General features: G+C 37.0%; 1 protein-coding gene across 25 annotated transcripts in view; it reads right to left on the bottom strand.

Moving 5' to 3' along the window:
- Positions 1–24,591, bottom strand: part of FUT9 (fucosyltransferase 9) — a 149,314-nt gene that overhangs the window by 23,580 nt on the left and 101,143 nt on the right. For 19 of the 25 annotated variants that reach the window (XM_064412715.1, XM_064412707.1, XM_064412723.1 and 16 more), the window contains one exon: positions 17,905–24,083. The exons of the other annotated variants lie outside the window; for them this stretch is intronic. In XM_064412715.1, the coding sequence (XP_064268785.1) occupies positions 22,996–24,075 (1,080 nt within the window). In that variant the 5' untranslated portion in view covers positions 24,076–24,083 and the 3' untranslated portion in view covers positions 17,905–22,995. Of the gene's footprint in view, positions 1–17,904; positions 24,084–24,591 lie in introns of those variants that run through there. 25 annotated transcript variants of the gene reach the window in all.

Below are 24,591 nucleotides of genomic sequence, written 5' to 3'. Positions count from 1 at the left end.
GTGAGAATATGCTCTTTAGGGCTAGGATCCGGCCTCATCCCAGTGCCCGTTGTGTCTAGGCACAAGGACTGACAGCATACCTGGACCCCAAACCGTGAAGCTTGGAGGTCCAATCTCATGCTGGCTCTAATTCAGAGCAGGGCCTGTCCATACAGGCTGCTGATCATACAGTCCAGAGGGGCTGCAGAAGAGGAGGTGCCTCAGTGCAGCTTTGGGAAGTGTGTTCGTCTCCATGGTGACTTCACCTGAAAAGAAAACTGCTGCATGAGACAGAACTGAATTTCTGCTGTTGAGTAGCCCCTGGATTTTCTGATACACAGCTTTCCAATTAGCCATGCTGGTGTTTGCAGAACTGGGAGCTATTTCACTCTGTGTCTCCCTGGACTTTCATGCCAGTTCTTAAAAGGAGGACTTGCAAAGAAAACCTGAATGTTTTGTGAAACTTAACTTTCATCACAGACTCCAACATACAAGGATTAATATCTTAAATGAAAGTCTGTGTAGTCAGGAGGTCTAGATTGAATTACCCACCACATTTCTAAAAATCTAGTATATATAAGCTGGGGAGCTGTGTCTTGGGATGTTTAGACCATGCTTTCACTTATTGTAGTACATGCACTGGTTATCCAATAATATCAGGTGCTTGAGGGTGGGTAGGATTACTTACAGGCTCTGTTTTTGAAAGCTGGAAGCAGTTACTTAGGTTGCTATGTGTGGGAATTGAAAGGGACATGAAAACCAACAACTGGTAGTGACAGTAGTTCAGACTGAACCAGAAAATAGCATTAAATGAGCCCATGTTGAGTTTGCTGTTTGAATTAGCCTTTTTTGCTGCTAGGACCTTGCCATGAGCTGTAGGGGTGTTGGTGTAAACCTAATAGTCTCTCTAAGACCACACAAGGGGCCCCTTTGGAGTTGGATTTTGTATCTCATAGTGATTCCATATCTTTTCTGTAGAGTTCAGAAATCCTGGGCATTCAGTGAAGCTGATTGCAGCCTGCACCTTTCCCCAAACCCACAGGCACAGGTGTAGCAGACTGAGGGAGAGGTTTACTTCCACGTGCTAGCAGGGGTTTAATCTCAACTCAAAGTCAATCAAAGTCAAAGGCACTCAGGCTATTCCAAGACTGAAAAAATAGAGCTTAATGTCTCCCATAAAGGCAAAAGAAGCTCCATATTAGCCTTAATGTTGCTTGTTTCTAGAGTTAGTAATTCTTTTGAAAGAACACTGGTGCTGTTTTTTGTAATATCTAATTTATGAGGTTTTCGTAATATCTAGTTTGTATCTACTATCTTTTGCCCTCCTAGCAATCCATTTGTAAACACTCCTGCTAACAGTATAGAATTTTGAAGTGGGGCCATGAAAAGTCTTTCTACATTAAAATGAAAGATAGGAATTAAATCAGGCTTATTCAAAACTATTGATGGCATTCTCAAGGCTACCCCTGCAGTTAAGATGATTCAGTTATTAAATCAGCTGTAAGATTTCTGCCCATAAAATATCAGATGAAATTCTATCATACTGATTAATTGTTTGCTTTTTTTTTTTCCTCTCAATTCACAACACTGCAAAGCCAGACTGGTTTTAGAACTCCAATGTTTAAAGTGCATAAATGCACTTTTAAAACAATGATGTTTTAAATGCTGCTAAAGCAAAAATCATTCATGCTAGAAGCAGCTATAACTACTTCTTTTCAACCAAGAGAATTAAATAGGGATTATAGTATTATTTATTTTAATGTAGTTGGAATTATCTTTCCCCCCATACAGTCATTCCCTACTGATTACCTTTATTTTAAGTTAAAGACGAACGAGAAGAAAAAATAAAAGTCAAGTGTCCATCAGGCAGCTTTGCTTTGCATAGACTTCAGAGCACAGAGAATGAAATAGAAACCATCTCTGCAAGAGAAGTGCTTTATAATTTAAGACTGAAGTACACAAAAATCAACTGCTCTGTGTTTATTGCCTCATATGCCATATGAAGAATATTGCCACTCAAACTTTTTAAATAGCTCTTCAAAATGGGATTGTTCTGTATAGCTTGCAGCTGCCTGCAGTTTTATAAGTCTGGAGGAAATGTACAAATTATGGGCAGATTTGCACCCATTCAGTTTTGTATCTCAAAGATGTTTTAGAGATCAAACCAACATTAAAAAAAATCAGCAAGGAAGAATAAACTTGGAAAGACTTGACTTTGCCTTAAAAAATGGTACAGCACATCAGCTAGGTTTCATTTTCATCACCCTTAATTTATTTGGATGTAAGTTCTGAAAACTCAGTAGGTTTTGGTAAGAATTTAAACATAGAACCTGGATAATAGCATTAGGTGACCTTTTATCACTGATTATATAGCCATGGCAGAAGTCAGTTCTCTAAAACTCAGTTCAGGTCCTGGAAGAGATACTTGAATGATTTCAGCTACCAGAAGTAGAGTATTTTGGTTATCACAATGCCTTTCTGCAGCTTTTCTAGTATCCCTAGTAATAGTACACATTAGCTTTCAAATCCCATGCTGTGTTTGTCTGAGCTCCAAAGCAAAACCCCAACCCCATTTTATTTAGCGTATGTGATTTAGTGTCAAGGTGAAACACAAAAATGTTTCATTTTGTAATAACTTCTTTCAGCCTAGTCTTAAACTTTGCAACTGTAATTGTAGTTTCTCCTAGTTTCCAAATAGCCCTGAGGTATAACTAGCCATTTCATGTTTACCCTTCAAAAGTAAAAAGCAGAAAGCTGTTTTCATCTGGATTCTAGCCCTTGGTCCAGAAAATTAAGATTCCCACAGAAAATCTTCCTCCACAATTTACTCTATGTTTTACACACACCATAATCCTTTCCCCTCCCTTTACACTCATTAATGCTCTCAGCACGTTAAAACAGTTCTTTGATCACTCAGGACTGAAAAGTTTATGCAAATCAAAATGATGTTATTTCATGCTGGACTTCTAAGGTAGTATATGCTTCATCCAATATATCTGCCCAGGATTTAGATATTTATAGAAATAAATTATTTATATATTTGTATTTTATATTTTAAGCCATTTACCTAAACTTCATTTACAGTTAATGGAGATAGACAGGCATCTTCAAGTATATATTGATCTTAAATATCTAAAATACATATCTTATTAGTCATTCCATGGAGATATTTGAAAGGAGAAAGCCTATGTATCAAGACTTAGATGTTAAACTACACACTCAGCCTTAAGACAGCTGAATGCAGGTGACATAAAACGACTTTACCATAGATCTAGTTGGTTCCTTTGTGCTCATTTAGCAGTGAGCCCACATGTCCCTGTACATTGCCAAATTATTTCCTGCTTTTTATTATTTCTTTTCTTCCAAGCCAAATAAGTTTGTGTAAACATATATCCAGTCAATCTTTGGCTGGATATTGAGATGGGTGGCAGTCAAATTCACATCAGATGATATAACTGAGGATGTGCTAGAATAATCAACTTGCTGTGAAATAACATGAAAAAGTAGTAATGGCTTTAAAAAAGTGATCTCTTCTGGACTGCTTAGATTTACCCAACTGTTTCACATTGCTTATGAACTAGACATTTTTTTTTTATATCTTTGATTTCACGAGTGCTTGATGTCCCTAGTTGATACCCCTAGAAATTTTGTGTGTAAAACAAATGTGTGGAATATCATAACAGACACTGGACTGCCCCTCTAATATTTTTTTCCTTGAAAATAATGGAAATTGATTAATAAAAATGCAAGAGTGTGGGCAGCACATACAAACTAAAAGTAAAAGTATTCCTTTTTTCCCCCCCTCTCTTGAAGTATTTCTTTCATTCACTTCTTTTTTTTCCCTAGCTGAATCCATAAATTGACGACAACCACCATTGTGGATTGTGAATTGTAATTTCTAAGAAATGTCTTATTTGCTCTATTCTTCCCTGGCAGTTTCTTCTTTTTGAACCTCTCAGGCTTTCAACCATTTTCACTCCCACCTTTAATGTAATAAAACCCAACTTCCCAGTGTTGCTTCCTTCTGCTGATGGTTCTTCTAGAAAAGCAGTGAAATTCTGTCGCATTTCCTGCTTTGCTTTTATAACACTGAGATTGTTGTGTTTCCAGCCCAAAGCAATGCCTTTTTTTTGCCATGCAAGCAGCAGGGAGCTGGTGCTGAGCTGTGGTGCTGCAGGAAGAGGTGTCTTTTCTTTAGCTACAGCCATGCACCACAACCCCACACATGTGGGGGAGGATGTGGCAGGTAGAAGTGCTCCCTCGCCGCTTGGTGGGACATTAGGAGAGAAAATTGTATGTACCTTACATGGTTGCAGCCATTCCACCTTATCCACATTTCTGCTACCAGTACACTTCTGAAAAATTCCTGGCCTTTGAGTTTGGGCTCATGAGCTTTCCTGGAGCAAACTGATGGCGGGTGACCATTCTGTTTTGCTCCTCCAACCACACAATATTGGTCACCTCACTGGATAAATCCTTTGATCAATGTATGTGATGTACAGCAATCCAGTCCAGCTCACCATATTATCAGCCAAATAACTTCAAAGAGAAATTGGAAAGATCAGAATATAATGGTTCTTTGTAAAGGGAAGAAATAATGTAAAATTGAAAAGGCAAAATTCACTAAATACAGGTTCAGCAATCAGGAAGGCAAAATCAAAGGTGTAAGTAGAAAATGAGTAATAACTGAGTTATCAGAGATACTGCAGTGAAGTCTGTGAGAGTTGCAGCAGATCGCAAATGAAACATGATTCCCTGCTGGGATATTATAATGAAAGAAAAAGTATCTTTCATTCTGTATTGTATTAGCAAGAGTAGTGTATAAAGGAACAAATTGCTTCCTCTGTTAAGGACTGCTGAGAAACTGGAACTTGGGCAACAAATTTAAAGAAGAATCTATAAAAACCTAGAGAAAGACCACTGAAATTAAAGAAAAAGCACTTGGGAAGCAGTTGGGTTTATTTGATCTAGAAAACAGAACAGATGGGAAGATGGCAGCAGGCTGTGGCTACCAAAATGTAAATATAAGGATATTCTCCATAGTGATCAGAGGTAAGAGAAATGTTACTTTGCAGCAAGGAAGATTCAAGGCAACTACTCAGAGGAAAAACACTTTTATCCCTCCTTTATGGTACGAGAAGGTCCTTCCTGGGTAGTTTCTGGCACCACATTGGCCAGAGATGTTGTAGTTAAAACCAGTTTACCTCCAGATACCGTGTTCAGTTCTTAAGTTCTCTATAACATAATCTCTGCAACAAGTCAGCCTTTAAGAACAGTGGCTGTTTTATTAATTTACTGTGAAAATGTTTTAAAAGAGATAAATATGAATTGTCCTAACTTGAGAAACAATGCAAGTGCAAACAGAAATACATGGAAGCTTATTTATTCCATTCATAATTTACTGTGGAATCTTGCCAAGGTGAATTACTTCCTTCCAAAATATTTAGTTGAAGGAAGAAACAGATGGGCAGGGATTTTTTCTTCATATGTGTCTATTAAATTATAATTTATGCCTACCAGCCTATGAGCTTTGTCCAGCTGGGAACCCATACATATGCAGATTCAGTACTAGTAACAGATTATATGTTTAGTAGGTAAGTCAGTGGGTATCAATTGAAAACCAACACAAAAGAACTTAGAAAACACACTAAAATCAAATGATAGGTTGACAAAATTTAGAACAAATTCCAGTGAAATTAGCTTTATGTAATTTTGGAGCTAAAATAGATTTTTTTCTCCAGCAGACTTTTGTTGAGCCTCGTGGATCTAGTGTTGTTGCAAAATAATCTAGTGTGTGTAAATTATGTGCTATATTAGTGATGTTACTTAGTGAAAAAAACAGACATTTGCCTAAAAAGGCTGCTGGGCCACAATATTTTGATAAAGAATTCTGTTTGTAGTTATTACCAGTGAGTTCAGACAAAAGCTATACCTGGAAACTGAACATGGAAAAATACAAAAGAAGGATAGAGTATTTTCCTTGATAATTCAAGGGATATTAAAAAGTAAGCAAGCTTTATTACAATAATCAGTCTTGCCTGCAGTTGCATGAGGGTTTAATATTGTGAGGAGGTATAATCCTGTTGCATAAGGTCCACTCAGGGAAAAAGGTAAGTGAACGTATCCCTACAGTCAAAGTCTATGAGTAACATGGGAACAATTGAGTGTTGCCATCCCAAGAACGAAATAGAAGCGTCTTGTCACTTATTGACATTTCTGCCAGAAACAGGAGGAAGAAAGAGAGGATCTGAGGCAGAAACAAAAAGAATAAATGACACTGCAAAGCACACACCTTTCATTCACATTCAGCTAAGATATCTGATGGTATCATCTTGCTGCCATGAGGTTAATTCAGAACAGCTTGGGTTATTGGACATAAATTCAGCCTAGCATAACCTGATTTTTTTTTTTTGGTAACAAATGTTGTTCATTCAGCTAGTTCTAACCATCTCTCATGTTTATGTGTAAGCTGTGTGTTATGCAAATTTGTTTTATTGAGTTTTGATTATGAGGTCTTAAACTACTGTTTTAGAGAAAAATGCTGTGCCAGTCAAGAGTTTTGGATGGACACTGTTATTTTCTTGTACTGTGGTGAAAATTAGAACACAAGACAATAGTGGTGGGGTTGTAAATAGGCTAGGACTGCTTTATCTTGTTTGTATGACTTTTGGATCTTAAATTTTAGATCTACTAGGTTCCACATTCCTTACTCAAAACCTCAAAAAAAAACCCCCCAAAAAAACACAAACCAAAACAATGTATATAAAATTTTTATGTTTTGGAATTTTTATCTGAATGGTATGGAATTTTTGAAGCATGTTGACCTAAGTAATAAATTGATATCCTAATTTCCTTTTGAAAAGTGAAATGCAATATGTGTGAAACAAGTGAATTTGGAACATCTATTTAGTTGTGTTTACAAACATGCAAATATTCATTTGATTAGTTAAAATTCTTCCATGCTGGGCATCTGATTTGCCATGGTGAATTTCTCTTACATTTCTACCAATATATTCAGTCCCAGTTTGGTAAAAAATGTGTCCTGAAATTCAAGGAGCTTCAGCAGATGCTTTTCAGAAGAGCCCAATTTCTTCTTTGATATTTCTCTTGATCACCAGTTCTTGTTCTGTGCAGCTCGTATTTGGAAATATGTACAGAATCTTGCCTTCTATTTCAATTATATGGAAGGTATCCTTTTTGCCTGAATAGATATTGTGTGCTGTGGTTTAATGAATGGACTATTTAATCAAGAGCTATCAATTCTCCAAATACCTGAAAAAAATTGAGTTCACTCTTACACATTTGAACTCTGCAGGAGGGCTTTCATGGTAATCAGGGGGAGGGATGTAATCAAAGAGCATAAAATTTAGACATAGATTAGGTTCACATTTTATGTCATACCAGTTGTAAAAAATTTTGATTTCATTAAGGAGGAATTGCCACGAAAAAGGGGTAAAATCACGTTAAATACAGGAGAGTAAATTGTTAGAACTCTGCCAAACTGATCTTGCATTGAACTGTAACAGAAAAAGTTTTTTCCTAAATTGAGCTTATGGCTTTTTTAGCATAATGTGATTACCATTCCCAGAGAATATGACAATGCCTTTTGCAGGTGGTGGGATGTGATACTGTTTTAGTTCATGAGAAAGACTGTTCATGAATTTAAATAGGTGCCTGGTACTAAATGCTTAAATATATACTTGAAATTTAGTTGCATTTTACTAGTGAAATATGTCCATGATCATTCTCTGGGACTAGCTACAATAGCCACACATGCCCACACCAGTCAAACCTATCCTCCAGAACAGAATAGTCACATATTAAGTGCTTCTTGACATGAGATGATGCCTGAAATATGCTGGGGAGTACTGGGAGGGCAGCAGGTGGTCTGGAACATAAGTGGGAGCAGGGTTCACTCTAATAATGTATTTATCTAGATCCCTTTAGCAATGCAACATACTACATCAGATAACAAAACCTGGGATATGATGGAAAAAGTGACCTTGAATATCTGATTCCTGCTGTCTGTGTCTGCATTTGAATATTTGGCCCATAGTTTCAACAAAAGCATATTTAAGAGAGAGTTGTGCATTCCTCAGTCAATTTAGGGACAGGTTGGGAAAGAAATTCTGTGGGGTCAAAAGTTGTGGAAATCTGTAGAGCCAAGCAAGGATGAGCCTTCTGACAATTATGAGAGGACTAAGAGAATGGTATCTTTCACTTATCTGTGACTCCAGGAGGCCAATGCTGGCTCTGGAATTAGTTAACAGGAACAGGTCTATATTTTACAGAAAGAGACCAAGAATTCTACCAGTGATTCCATCAACAATGTCATGGTGCTGACAGCAGTAGTAGAGACACTGCTGTCTCTAAGGTGTGCAGCTGGCTTGTCCCTGGCAGCACATTGCTTACCACTCCTGCAGGTGCAGACAGGTAAGCTTTCAATTGACTCACTCAAGAGACATATTTGGAGATAAATGATGCTGTTACCAGCAGGTCTGCCACCTGCTGCCATGTCTGAGGCTGGCCAAAAGAGGTGCATGCTGCTGGGATTGCCTGAGGAGTGCATGGTCTTAAATATGTAAGACAGTGATTTTAGAAGTTGTCCAGTGAATGTGGTGTGACATTGGTCTCCAGAATGAAAAGCACTGGCCACATGTGTGCAGTTCTGAGATGCTCTCATGTAAAGCACACCACGGCACTTTTGTGTGATAAGAAGGATCAAACTGGGTAGACTAGGAGTCTCTCCAGCCGGGTGGTCTGTCTCCAAGAACAGACACAAGCAGATGTCCAAATGTGCAATAGCGTAGGCTGCTGAAGAATAATTTTTTAATGGCTGTTTGGCTGAATGCTTATTTGTGAGCAGCTTGTGTTTGAGTGAACAGTTGGGAAATGGTTGTCCTTTAGCAAAAATTCTTAGCTGTCATTCTCATGTTTAAAACATTTTATCTGGACATTTGAGACACAGAGTTTCTGTATGTGAGGTGAGAAAAATATTGTGTGAAAAGAGCTTTATGTGAAACTTACAAATTCAAGACAGTCTGAAAAAGAAGGAAACAGTTCAAAATTGGGTTAAAAGTGAAGCAGCAGTTGTTTCAGCACAGAGCCTGGCTTTGTCTTTTGTGTTACATGGAAGGTGAATGATAGAACCTGCATTTCTCCAAGTGTGTGAAAATGGCACATATTTATACTGATGTATGGTAGAAGGGGATATGTATCAGAATTAGACATATTAGATATCCCCTAAGGATATGAGGCTTAACTGATTAGATTCTCTCCTTCTTTTATCTACCTGTTTCCCTTTCTGCCACCCTCTTTCACACTTCCTAACTTATCAGCATATCAGCTGATTTCACAGTGTTAGTAGATGCAAAGATAATATGATGTTCATCAAAATGGACAATGGAATAGTCCAAGCAGACCTGTAAAGCCCCCTTTCTGAAAGAGAACCTGATTTATGAATGCAACCCCCCAGAGACATGAGGGAATCCACCACTGAGGACTATTATGAGTGCCCTAATTGTGAGTAAAGCTTTAATCAGTTATTATGCCTAATTATATGCTAGAGATTCCAACTACAAGACCTGAATTCATAAAATAGGCTTCACTGCTTCCTCTGCTAGAGTATCTTAAAAGGAATATAAGTCTGTTAAGGGAATGGGGCTGCTGATAAGCTTTGCTGAAAGACTGCTGTGGAGATACATTGTTGTTTTTGGTAAACACAGAGAGGAAGAGCACCATATTGTCTGGGTTAAAAAAATGATGGTGAAGTGTGATGTTTTGAGAAACTTTTTAAAACCAGAACACATTGTGAATGAAAACCCACAGAAGCAATTAGCTTCAGATGAGATAACAAAGCTTATTAAACATGTATTCTTCTGTCCATGGGGTGTAGTGTCATACAGTGGAGATATTAGAACAATGAAATCAACAATGCCTTGAAATTAACGTTTCTGGACTTCACAAGCAATTTCAATTATATTATGCTAATATGTTAAATTGGGGAAACAAAAACTATATAAGGCTTTTAGATAACATTGGGGTGCTGAGCTGATAAATGAATGAAGGGAATTCTCCTGTAGGGGGAATAAGTGACTGAGAAACTCTTAAAGGAATGTAATTGGGAAATGCCCTCAAACTAGGCAATCAGCTACTGGGAGAAAAATAAGAAACAACTACAAGACCCAAGACATCACCAATAAGGGTCTCTCTTAGGGAGGAAGATGGAAAAGTTATCAACTGCTTTTGAAATTTTGAAGCTGGTATGACCAAGCATCTCAAGCACTGTGTAGATGTCTAGTCACTCAGATTCAGAAAGGATCATTTCCTCCTAGCAGGTGAGAATATCAGGGGATGCCAAACCCATGATGTGGAAAGTAAATGAAGGAACAAACTAAAAATGGAGATGGATTGCAACACTATGGAAGCACATCATGAGCCTAAACTAAAGGAAGGAGAAAAGTATTTTCCCTCCTATGATAAAGGGCAGTGCTCTCACAAGATGGGATGGACTTTCACCAGAAGGAATGTTCTGACTTAAGGAACTGAGATTTCAGAGCAGCAAAACACCTTCAAAAGTAATTTTTGCCCTAAGTATGAATTGTACAGTCAGATTTGCTGTTAGTTGCTAGTTCTGGATGTCCTAGCCTAGAATGTGTCCTTTCCAGTCAAGTCTTAAGTCTTCCATATCATGTTGCCAGCAACTGCATGAAAAAGACAAAAGGCTACTGGAAAACCAATTGGTAGGAAAAAGACAGCTCTCTCTTCAGTAAGGGTTCTGGATGTCCTAGCCTAGAATGTGTCCTTTCCAGTCAAGTCTTAAGTCTTCCATATCATGTTGCCAGCAACTGCATGAAAAAGACAAAAGGCTACTGGAAAACCAATTGGTAGGAAAAAGACAGCTCTCTCTTCAGTAAGGGTTTTCCAAAGCCTTAAATATTTCACTGATGACAGGTTAGAGTTGTCTTAAAAGGATTGTGTTGAGAGTTTAAGAGAAGAATCCTTGAGACATCTTTATTAAAGTTGTGGTGAACTGTAAAAGTATTCATTAATATTCATCCCAGGGAGGTGCTCCCAGGTGACTTAGTCACATCTTCCACTATGGATTAAGAAATTTGGAAAAGTGCCTAAGGCCTGTTTTGTGACTAACTTTCCTGGAGGGTTCTAGAGATTTTCTGACTTGAAAGGTTTAGCAGATCCCCTGCAGAAGTGCAATGGTTTGAAGTGAGCTTCCTCAGCTGCTGGGCCAGTGCAGACAGGGGTTTGTATTTTTGTACAGCTGTGCGGTACAACAGCTGAGCTCCTTCACCCTGCACATGACTGCAGTGGGCTGTGCAGACAACCCAACTAGCTCAAACGTAACTGTAGCTCTGCCTCAGTTCTTTAATGCAAGGATGAAAACATGATATTTATATAACATATTTTATATAAAAATAAAATATATTTAGAAAATAAAATTTTTATGCAAGGCACCAGTTTTTCTGGAAAGTAAAGGCCATAATTCTGAAAATACTTGTGCAGATGCTTTATATAAGTGTGGAAAGAATCTGAAAACCATTTAAGCCTACAACTTGCAACATCAAAGGAAAACATTTTTATAGATGCTGAAAGGTCAGATCTATTACACCAGCTCTTTGATCTCCTTGGTTGAATGGGACTGGTGGCTGTGAGAATTATTATCATTTTGGTGCACATTCCTGAATATTTTTGCTAATAAGATAGAGCTCATAAACTATATTTTGATTTACAAATTCGTATTTGATCTTTACAAAAAAGGTAAATGAGCTCTGCCTTGCTACACAATATGTTTATCTGTAGGTGCATTCATCTGGAACACAAACTTAAATCTAATGTATCAGAGTCATGTAAAATCACTGCAAAGATTAAGGGTTTGATTCTGTAATTTTTGTAAGAGCTTTTGAGTGTTCATATTAAGTGCCGTTGCTTACAGAGCTTTTTTTAATATCAAACAAATAGAGATAAAAGAATTTTTCAGACATCCAACATGAAAGACTTGAAAAATAATGGAAACAAAGAAACTGCACTTTTGAACACATTGTCTTGTTGACCTAGCTCTCATATAGCTAGTAGGTGGCCTACAGGATTAATCCTGCACACCAGGCAGTGCTATCCAGCTCACAGGAACACTTGGAGATGCATCTGCACTTTAATATTTCTGGGAAGCTTGTCCAGGGTGCTGGAGAGTTCCATGGATTCAAAGAAGCCACAAGTGCCAGACAGATCCTATGCTGAGACTCAGGGGCTGTGCTGAGACAGAGCTGATAAACTCTGCTGTACACAAGCTGAGCCTGTGCAGGATGATATGACTACTATGTCTAGATGCATTTTGGTTGCTTTTTCTTCTATTAACCAGGTACTCTTGGATAACTGCCTAAATTATTCTCCTGTGGTATTGGTCTGTCCCTTCAGCATCGCTTGCTGTCTTTAAGCTCAGGACTGGGACTGGTGTGGTATAACCACATGACATCCTGGACCTACATTTGAGTAAAAGGTTTCAAGGGTAAAGCCTCCACTCTGGATGTAATTGTTACATCCAGCAGATTGCAGTGCAATATATTTGTTTGACAAGCAGAACTGATTAAAAATCACCCGATTGCCCATGTACCTCATTACATTTCATTTCAGTGCATTAAACTTAATGTGAATTAAATCTAATTCAGTGACAAGGAAGGGGCAGTGGCATGAGGGTGTTGGGCTCACTACTCCAAGGTTACAGAGCCTTGTATTTGTAGCTGGAAATAGATTTTTTTAAATGTCAAAATGCAGACAGAGAATGTAAAGATATACAGTCAGTGTAGAAGGACAGGGCATGATGTGTCTGAGGAAACCATATGGATATAAGATGAACAGAATGTCAACAAATATCAGAAACTGTAGTGACAGGATTGGGCAGCTTAAAAAGCAGAGTGAAGTTCATAACTTGTCAGTGTGTGTGTCTGAAAGCTGGAAATCAGCCATTAAATGATTGCTCCTGTTGCAGGAGTAACGTAATTGCGGTATGGCAACAGTCTGTGACTATATAGAAATTATTTTGAAACCATTTGCAACTCTTCCTTATTGATTAACCATATCCCACTGAGTATGTGTTCTTCACACATGAAAGAATTCAAATGACAGAAGCCAAGAGAAGAATGAAAATGCAGTTAGTGACATTTTCCTCATTCAAGAATCCTGTCATAGAAAAACAGACTCCTTTAGGAAAAAAGAACAATTTCAGAAAAAAGTGTTAAAATCAGTGTGAAATTTCTCAAATTAATTTCATTTAGCAATTACTGAAACCTTAGGGTTTTTTTTAACAACAGGAATTTTGACAGTAATTTTGATAATTCATAAACCCATCAATCATAACATCACAAACAACTAATTTTGATTGGAAAATGAAAACTGATAATTTTTCACATTTCAGCAGTTTTATTTTCATTCCTTCTTCTGATTCATTGTACATCAAAATCAATTGTAATAACAATTGTTATTGAACTGCAAGTCATTAAATGGTTTTTTAAATGTGATCTTAGATAGGATTAAAGATGAAAACACCCTGAGTAGGTGAGCTGAGTTACTCTCAGACTCCATTTACTTTTTCAAACTTGTGACTACCTTATGTATACTGGAAATTTAGGAATTCAATGCTCCTCTGAACACCTGCCTGTAGAAACCTGTTCTGAAGTATCTTAAACTACCACCAGGTCTTTGGTCTAAATATTTGTTATTCCATCCAAAGGATTTATTATTTCAATGAAGTGTTTTGTGCTGTAACATCAGCCTGTGTAGAGCTTATGAAGAGCTTATTGCTTGTTTCACTGCATGAAGAAGTTGTGCCAACAGCAGCCTTATCACACAGAGATGTTGTTTCAGCATCTGTAATAGCACGCTATTGCTGGCAGGGTTAGAAACCTGCACACCTTCTGTGCCTGACCCTTTTCTCTTTCAGGTTTCACTTCGGTGCTGTGCTTTCAGAAGCAAATCATTAAGCTGACTGCTTCTGACATTCAGGGCAGGGACCTGGCTTTCCAAACACACAAGGCTTTGTTGGCATATCCAGGGGAAGTTTGTGAGAGGAAGTAGAAGTGGATAATTTAAGAAAAAGGCCTGTTTTAAAGACAGAAAATTGTATGTTCTGCCCTAGATTGAATTTTCAAAGTGGATTTTGAATGCAAGAATGTGAAAGGGTTGTGTGTGTGTGTGTGAGTGAAATGTGACAGGGACTTCTGTCACACATACCATTGAGAAGTCAGTATGTCTCTGTACTTGTCAAGAATGAGTTCAAGATGATGATAAGTTTGCTTTAAGTAAATGGCAAGAGTTAAATAAACTTTTAAAGAATATATGCAAATTAACAAAGGTTTGTTAGCTCAGAAGTAAAGTAAATTTTCCTGTCTGATAGAAAGGAAAAGGATCTTTGAAGACCCCTAACCTATTCTTCAAGCTGCACATCATTCAAACGTAATAGACCAGACGATCTTTTCTACTGGAAAGACCGCATTATTTATTACATTTATTTCAGTGGCAGCTATTTCCATTCTTTGCATATATATTTAGAAATAAATCTGACACCATTGTTTTAACCATTTGCTATTTTAGATATAGTTAATCTCTGCAAATGTAGGTTATTTGTACAGTAGATAAAGCAATGAAATATGACCATGTAAATTACTATTCCACTCGGAAAAATTGTAAAGATCATTGTTAAAAACAAGGCAAAGTTTCCTCAATTACAATATCATATTAATTCATCTGTGCTGGTTGCTGTACATAGTAAACTCATGTAACAGTCTGTATGAATTCAGTCTGACCTTGAGCACTTACAGAAATTTCATGTGCAACAGCTTAAAAAGAACCAAAATTCTGTTTGTGAGATCTCTGCCAGAAGTCATGGTTATGAATAGCAGCAATCTTCAGATCAGGCTCTTAATGAGAAGTATCACAAGAAGAAAAAGTGTGACATCAGAGCTATAAAATAATGATCAGAGACTATAGTACACTTGGAATGTTCTCTTTTTATTTTAAATATACCTATTACAATATGCTGTTAGGCTTATATAGAGCACTAATATTTACATGATTCAGTGTTTATCCTTTAGGGAGAATTCCAGTGCTCAATAAATAAGAGTCAATGAGCTGCTCGTTAACCATCTTGGAATCAGTGTTTCTGAAATATTAATTTCACATAAATGGTGAAAGTCTTTGAAATAATTATGGTTACCTGTAGTTTCATTCAGTAGGTATCTTCAGCCTGCAGTTAAATTATGTTGAAAACTCTGACATAGCTATAGGTAATCAGAAGAAAGTTCAACAACAACATCATACTAAAAAAATACCACAAAACATCAGTGGTTGACCTCTACATTTTTCAGATGCATCTCAGGGTGATGGTAGTGTTCAAAGGGAAGAAAAAAAAATGGTTTTTGGTAGACTCCCTGATATAAAATGTCTAGATCATGGGGCAAAATATACAATTACTAATAAATAAAAATTACAGCTTTTTACAAGATCTTTCAACATGGCATCTTAAAATGTACCTGAAGGTAAGAATGGTTTCCACTGTTTTTACTAAGATTCAATTTGCCATGGTTACTTTTTCTTACACATGAATTTGTGCATTATATATATAATGTAAAACACATAAAAGTTGTCCGTACAAAGAACATCATTAGCTGAGAACATGAAGAAAGGGTTCCTGACAGATCTCACTCAATGGTATTGCGTGCAAGTTCAAATGTAAAAGAAAGGGACTTTGGTCCTGATCTTGCACTAGCACAATAAATGTAGTTCCCCACATGTCTCCATGCACAGAACTTTCCCTCCCTGCTGAGATTGTCCCAGTCCTGCCTTGACAACCACCCATTTTGATGTGACCCATCACAGAAACTGAGTTTGAATCAGGACAAACAGCTTGTTTTTTCCTCTTAATCCTCATTAATGTACCTCAGAGGTAAAGTCCATGGCCCATTATTTAAGTGACTGAATATCTATGATGTTCAGTTATGGCACACAGTTTTGTTTCCTCAACATACACAAAGACAGCAGGGAAATGCAGCTCATAACTACCAGGCATTTATCCTAGAAAATGTGACATTGTCATCATTATTGGACTAGAAACTTATGTTTATTGACAGTATGCCTATTTTTCAACAAAACATCATTGATTTTAGTAGCATTACAGTTTGGCAAAGAATCGTTTCTGAATTATCTCTGTTACAGATTTGAATCTCTGGCACATTTAAGATGCTCACCCACCTATTCAAATAATATTTTAAAGCAAAATTAATGTTTGATATAAAATAACAGTTGTGTTGCAAATGTGGAAAAATAGTCTACAAAAAATAAGTATAAAAGTGATCTCAGATTTATGAATATGTTTCATATAAACAAGTCCAGGTGAATAATCTGTGTTAGAAATGGCCCTTTGTGGGCTCTGTCACAACAGAACATCACATTTTTCACAGTTTACAATAACACAGTTAGATTCACAATGTAATGACACCTTATATCAGAAAAATAGTATTTTACAAACTATACATTTGGCATCTATTTTTAGATTTTTTTCTGTTTCTTGTTCGGTTCCTTTTTTATTTTTTCCTTTTTTTTAAATTTTCTTACAAAATAGTGCAAAATTACGGTGCATTAATAGAAGATTTTGTAAATCCTAATAAAAAGTCAGTATACTTTATTGTTCATTCACTGGAAACAGTTTGGCACATTAGGATTTTGTATAGATTGAAAAGCTTCTCACTTCTTTTCAGTGTGTCCACAAATTCTCTAAAACATTAAATTACACCAAGGGAGTTAACTTTCCAAACTTTTTAATCTCAGTTCTTATATGTGTTACAAAGCAGCAAAGAAAATGTAAGTTTTGTAATTAACTTATTTGCCAAACATCATACATCAAGCTGGCTTTTCTTATGATGTTATAAAGAAATGGATTGATGGGAACATTTTCCGTCTGGTGACTGCTAAAGTGCTTATTTATAGTTTCAAGGTTAGATAGCAAATTTGCCCCAACTTTATATATATCTGTTGGTTTACCATATATCTTTCAAATTTTGCTATCAAATATGTTTCTATATCTGGATCCAACCAAGCAATATCAAGCCAGGGGGATAAAGTTTCATCAAATCCTCTTTTCCAGTGGACTAATTCATAATAAAGAATAACAAACAGTCATTTTTACTGCCAATTTGCAATGATTAAATTACTTCCTGCTAATTAATTACTTGAGAATGCTAATGAGGAGTTCCCCCAAGTATCAATAATTCATTTGCACAGACTGGCACCACACCTCAAAAAAATGCTAATTCTCTTATAACTTGGAACAGCAAAGTCTTCTGCTTTCCCATAAGCAGGCAGGGTGTAGGCTACAGGAGTGAGAGTGTCTTAAGCCCCCCTGTGAATGTGCCATGAAATGCACAGAGGGTGTCAGATGAGTCTCAGCTGCATTCTTTGCCTTTCTTAGCTGAAAGCAGCAATGCAAAACCTGTGACTGCAGAACCACCTGCCAGGGGTTGCCAAACTGTCATCTGTACCAAACAACTCATAGTTCAGGCTGTTAACCTGGGGGTGAAAGTCTCTCTGCCATGTGAGCAAACCTCTGAGCTATTCACTGCACAGAAGCTGTTGCTTTCAGTCAATTTGTAGAGAATATGGTGACAAAAAAGATAGCCAATTAATTACATTTGCAACAGAGTAATGAAGTGACTTCCTCCAGTACAAAAACTGCTGGATGATGTCTCTAGGCTAAGCTATTTCTCACAAGTTGATGGTTTTATCATCTGTATCACCCTGTAGCAATAGTGCCATGAATTAAAATTTCCGCTGCATCGTTTATTTAATCAATTTATTGGTATTTCTGTACCTTTTATGAGCATATCTAAACAGTATGCTTTTTACATTGATTCTCCATGGCCATAGCACTGACTAGATATTAAAATATTAGAAGGGAAATATCCACGAATAATATCCAGGGTTTTTCTACCCAGCCATTTTACCCTTGGCTCAATCCTTTGTTACTAGCATAGGAATCTCCCAAATCACCTGCCAACTCTGGTAGATTTGCCTAAGCAAGAAGCAAAAGATAAAGGTGAAATAAGTATTATGTATGAATCATATTGCTTGATTTATAAGATTTTCAAATCACTTTTATTAAAAACAAACAAAAAAGCTAAAACAGAACTGTCAGCCAAACTTAATGAAAAAGCCCACCAGCTGGTAGGTAGGTATACAAATACTTCCTCTGGACTCTGTTCTCAATGACATACTAAATTTGACCAAGGAAATACTTGAGTGTTTGTTAAATTTTCATTGCTAGGTTTAAATAGGTCAGAAGCTTCCTTGTCAGCCTACACAGAGACACCTCTTGTTCCCACTTTGCACACACAGTGATTACTTACTGTCTCACCTAGAATGAACCAAATTCTTTCCTCAGAGGAAAAGCAGGTATGGCTGAGACTGCCTCTGTAGGGCACAGCAAGTCCAGGTTTTAGGACATGGCCAGGTTTTATGCTTTCATCCTCAGACAGGCCTCAAAATACTATCTCAGCATCCTCAGGCACTCTGGCTTCTTCTGTCACATAGAAGTTCAGCGACCCTGCATAGCACGGGCAGACTGTAAGCTGAGGTGCTGTGCTCAGGGGATGGCCTGAGGTGGTGGAGGAGCACAAGAGCTGGGCCAAGATGTATTGGTTAGACACCAAACCAGAATGAATCCAAGGGTGTTAGTGTGGACTACTCCCTTAGTACTCAGCCAGTCCTTACTCACTACAGACATGATGCAAAAGAGGCTGCACAAGTTGGTCTCTGATGTCCATAGATCACACTCTTTGGCACAATTCCTAAAGGCAATGAAAACATAATCTCTGGAGCCCCAGTGCATTAAATCATTTAAGATGCTCTTAAAATTAAGCACATGCTTAAGTCTCATGGCAATCCGCATACTCTTAAGGTCTTTTTGTATCATGTCCAGAAAGTGTCGCTGCATGAAGACTTATAAATCAAATAAGAAAATAAGAATAAAGATCCTTGAATCTAGATAAGAAATAGAATTATCTTATGGACAGAGTTCTCTCTTCTCCTGAATGTTATTCTGCATCTAATAAAAAGATAATACAAGGCTAACAGGAGTTCCATTCTTGAATAAAAAGGAGCAGTTATTGGTTATTTAGCTGCTTGTTTAGAGATGGGAGAAAATTATGTGTGTTTTTTTTAAGCTTATTTTGAGAAAAAAAACCATGAGTGTCCAGAGAGCAAGTAGTTCTTTATTGTGTTCAGTGGTGTCAATTTCCCATATCTTGCCCAGCCTGCATGAACTCTACAAAGCTCCACATTTATGTTCTCTCAGTCCAACTTTCATTTTATTTGATCTGTTTCTTAAAAGACAAATATGTTGCTGGATGTCTCACACTTTCAGTGGGCCTCACTCAGGCTGCTTGCTCACTGTGGTATAGACATATGGAATGAGGCCTTCAAAGAAACTGGCAACAGGATTCACTAAGGAATGGGGATCTCATACGAAGCAAGATCTGCTGTGGACATTGTCTATGAAATGAAAGGAAAAGTGCTTTAGAAAGATCTGCTGCCAGTTTTGTCTTATACCTCTTCACATTCAGTGGGGTAGCAGTGCATGTGCAGTTAGTATTTTATCTGGTTTGGGCCTTATTTTCCACTCTGAAAATGTAATGTTGTAATGTAATGTTGATAGCTCAGTGCATGACAGAGAGCCTAAAAACATCCAAAGTAAACCACTGTAAAACAAAGAATGGTGATTCCCCTCTGTCTTCTCTCACTGCTTAGTTAACTTGGGATGAGTGCAACTCATGATCGTTGTGGGCTAGCAAACAAAAGAAACGGAATGTCTGAAAGAAATTTCTTGAGAAAACAGTAAGAACTGGTGTGATTTCCCAACTTCTGGTTCACTTTTCTGGGATAATTATTTTCTTTTGCCAGTGGTACCAAAGCACAATACCTATTTTATCTAGTTCCTTCCACAGTTGCTTAAGTTTGCTCATTTTTTTTCACAGTGATTTGTTATTTGAGTGTCTACGCTTGCTGCTCATGTAGAGTAGATCACAAAAGAAGACAGACCTCACAAAGCTGAATGTCAGAGACAGACTGGAAGCAGCCTTTGGTGAGTTAAGCGTCTAGGCCTAGGTAGGCAGCCTTTATGCTTGCATGGAGCACAGACATTTTGTATCCATTGCTTCACATCATTTACTACATAGGCTGAACATGCCCAAAAATGCTTCTTCTTCTGTCAACAACGATATTTCTGTCCAGAGCTGCTTAAGGTCTGATACTTGCAGATCACCTTAAAATCTTCATTAAAAATTGGCTCAATTTTGTTCCAGCACTTACACTTCAAGAATGCCAGTGAGGCACTAGGGTCACGTATATTTTTTAGGATTTGGTAATGACTCTTATGCATAATTATGGATTAGATTTCTCTCCTGTTTTATTAATCTTTGAAGCAATTTTAGCAATGTTTCCTGAATGAAATGTACACAAGACTTTTGTGGAGCTTCTCTTCTTGTGAAGAGAGCAACACTCTTTCATGTTCCATCAAAAGACTTTTACATTTCTTAAAATTCAGTCTGAGATTAGCCATGCTGACTGGATCCTGTGATTACACAGGTAAAGACATTACTTAAAGGATTAAAATTCAGTGTGTATTTCAAAACTTTCCTGTGTATACACTGACCAATATTTGTAGTAACACTTCATATAACTTTTATATGCTTGCTTGTTATTACTATAAGGATTTATAGCTGAACTTGCTGCCAAGAAACCAGTCTGAATCCACCTAAGGCCTTCTGACACACAGAACAGCTCTCACAATCTGAAGCGAGGAATGGTTGTACACATTCACCTTTCACTGAGGTCAATGCAAAGGACTTCCAAATTCCAGCACTGAGGGAATCAGGTTATTGAGCCAAACCAGTGTATGTTCAGTCACTGAGAATTTCACAGTCTTCCTTAAAACAAAATGTCATGATGTCCTGTAGGATAGACTATAAGCTATAGCAACTTGCCTGTAAAATTATAAGATACTACTCATATTACATGCACATCAGAAGTTTGTTTTTAGAAGACTCAGTTTCTCTGTATTGCATTAATTTTCAAGGTAAGCTTATCTTACTGCATACTAGAATGCTGGTGAGTTTAGGTGATTCACAGTATATTGAAAGCCAGCTGGATCAGAATACAGCTTTTAAAACCATAGGCAGAGCAGAAGTAATTTTATAGCTTTTCCATAGGGTTTTGAGTTCTATAAATTTAACTAATTACTCTTATAGCCTTTTGTGTCTCTATTCCAGCCTGTAATAAGTCCCACTGTCTTTTGCTAAATATTTATAATTTATCTCTCACTTCCTTACTGCAGCAACTTTTTTGTCTCCAAATTTAATCTCAGTTACTTGATTACTTTGCTTGATCATTTTATAATCCCTTAAGCAGAAGTCTTTCTAGTTTAACTTTTTTCTTTTTTTTTTTTTTCCAGTAGCAGGTGTGATTTGCAGCACTTTGACCTGAAAATCCAAGCTGATTTGCTTTTATTTGATACCAAAATATACCCATACATTTATGTCATTAAACCAACCTTGTATATATGAATATATATGGCAATCAGAAATTTGTCTTAGCTGATAGAAAGAAGTAGTAAAATCAAATTATACATGTTTGAAGAAGACATTTTAAACAGTTATGACAATCACCACAATTTTGTGTTTGCTATTAGAGCAAATGTAATCTTAAAAACCTGCTTATATTATCAAATATTGATAGCAGTTGTTGCTCTGAAGAGTGCATTTTTCATATCTCTCATACAAAACATTTTCAAACCCCCAGATTCATTAGCTTGGTAAATTGAAATATTATATAGCAGCCCGATAGCTTATTTACTGAATTTCAGCATATTTCTCCCAGAAAATTGACTGCTTAGTAATTTTTCCCCACACTTATGTGTCATAACATCAAGTTGTCCAGCTACAGTTAAAATTCAACAGATTTTTACGGAATTGGGGGAAAATTCATTATTATTCAAAAAATTATATGAGAGAGCTTTCTAAAATTTCTCAGCAAACTGCTTCTAAAAATCCATTATTACCAGCTGAATTCAGTGCATAAGGCTGATGTAATCAAACACCTTTTAAAAAATGTTTATCTCAGTGTAATACTACTTAAAGCCCTGGTTCAGATAAAAAAAACTTGAGATATATTGAAGGCAAAGGGTGTGCTGCATTTGAAGACACTCAAAAATTGGATGAATCTGGGTTTTGGTCACCAGGATTGGTCATTTTTTCTAAATCTGACTTCTCTTTTCTTCAGAGGGTAATATTCCTAAAGCAACATAATGGGACCATTTGTTAGGAAACCTTTTTAGAAACAAAGACTATCCACTATTCTAATACATTTAAAACTATAGTTCTAGGTTCATTACCCTTAAAAAGAGGGCAATTAATCACACTTCCATAATGTTAGGTATTGTACTCTACTGTGCTCTTAAATGCAAGGTGAACATATGAAACTTTACCGTCTTTTGAAGTACTACACACATTTCTGTCTGGAACAACAAATTATATTTTAAAAATTTTCTCTGGCATTTAAAAATTGTTTCCTCATTTTCCAAATAGGTTAAACAACAAAAATAATGTTAAAAATAAAAAAAAATTAAAAATGACTACAAGTGTAAGATTGGGACATGTTTCACAGAAAATGTGGAAAATTTTGTTTCAAATTTATAATAAGCAATCAAAAACTCTTCAGTGCACATAATTAGTATCTCTATTATAATTTGAAACTGAGTACTGATGACTGCTGCTGATGGTCTTTTAAAATCTCTTACAAAATATAAATAGGATAGCCAAAAGAGAATAACTGATAAACCATGAAGTGAGATTATCTTTTCTTCCTTTTTTTTTCTCTTTTCCTTTCCTCTCCACTTGGACAGAAGTCCTTTCTGGCTTCTTCAAAAAATACACACACACCCCCCCCAACACACCCCACAAATTAATTCCAAAACCATTTTTCTAAATTTCCAATGGACTTGTATTCCTGGTGTCTTTTCACGTGATCACAAGCAAGACATGCATGTGATTCCCAGAACCTAGGAAGATGCACGGAAAAATCCTTCTTCCAGTTGAAATAACTAAGATACATCTTGTTATTTTTGTCAAGCATCAGAAGATATTCTGCCAGCTCTCTGGGGGAGAGAAAATCTTCCACATGTATGAAAGAGTCTGCTGGAATGTAATTCTCATAATTTTCTCTGGAAGGGCCCAGTACAACTGGTACCGATCCAGCCAGAAGAGCATTGTAGAGTTTCTCAGTAATGTAATCTTTGTGGATTGAATTTTCAAAGGAAAGGTAGAATTTGCATGTGGAGATAGTTGGAATCAAGTTTTTGTCATTGATGTAGTCTCCGAAGGCTTGCCCGTAGGTGTGGATTTCAATGTATTTGCTAAGCTCATTGTAATACTTGACTCGAGCGTGCTCAGGGTTCCAGTTACTCACAACCCAACAGACCAAGTTTTCCTTACTTGGCACTTCAAACGTGAAGGAACCTGTGCCAACCATCATGAAGCCATAAGGCACCTGGATATCTGAATCACGCCGGTAAGTCAGGGTCAGGTTAAAAAGGTGTTCAATGCCACTCTTTTGTGGAGTATGAGTTGGAGACTCCAAGTTCATCCAAATCCACTTCTGGAATGGTGGCCTGGCTTGCTGAGGTAAGTTAGCCAGATCCCAGCTAATGTCCCTGTGATGGATGAGGACAGCGTGGGATCTGTTATAGAGCGAGCGATCAATAGTCAGATGGCACCCGGGGATGTTGAACATCGTTTGGCAGGATGTTAGATCAAATGTCTGACCAAATGGCCAAACCCAGATCAAAACAGTAGTTTCATTGAGATTATTGGTTTCGGAAGAAAAGAAGTTCTTCATTTTCAACACTGAACTGGCTGATTCTATAGGACCAGAAATCCAGCTATTTGTTGGTTTGATATAAATTAATATAAATGCCATGAAACAACCAAGGATAATGAAGATAATAAAAAATGACCGGAAAATTCCTTTAGATGTCGATGTCATAATTTGCTCTGAGAAAAAAAGAGGAAGAGAAAGAGAGACAATAATATCAGGTATTAAATTGCATATATACGTCTTGTTAAAATAATCAGATATCACAATAGCTAGAACTTCAATAACACTGAACTGCAACCTCAGAAATTTCTTTTGAATGGAGAGGGCATGGTCTCTTGCACTCTGTGACAAAGTGACAATATTTCTCTTCTTCACATTAAAAGCTCACTGACAAATTAAAAGCAGGATTTTAATATGTCTCATACTTGGTGAATCAGTACATATTGAGAAGTTTTTTTGGCTCAGAACCTAGGCCAAACTTTTGGAACACAGAAGACAGACAAAATTACCCTTTAATTCTATCGCTGTGTCTGTGTAGAGGATAACATGCTGCAGATTTGTTGCATTTGCATTTGTGTGAATGTGGAGGACATAGGATTAGAGGATTGAAAAAAGAAGGGACTAGAACTTTAATTGTGTAATCAATAAGAGTCTTATTAGAAAACTAGTTTAGGTCTGCTGGCT

The sequence above is a fragment of the Passer domesticus genome, chromosome 3 (assembly GCF_036417665.1).
Source record: "Passer domesticus isolate bPasDom1 chromosome 3, bPasDom1.hap1, whole genome shotgun sequence".
NCBI classification, from domain to species: domain Eukaryota; kingdom Metazoa; phylum Chordata; class Aves; order Passeriformes; family Passeridae; genus Passer; species Passer domesticus.
Note: the sequence above shows the minus strand (reverse complement) of the source record. Positions and strands in the feature narration are given on the sequence as shown.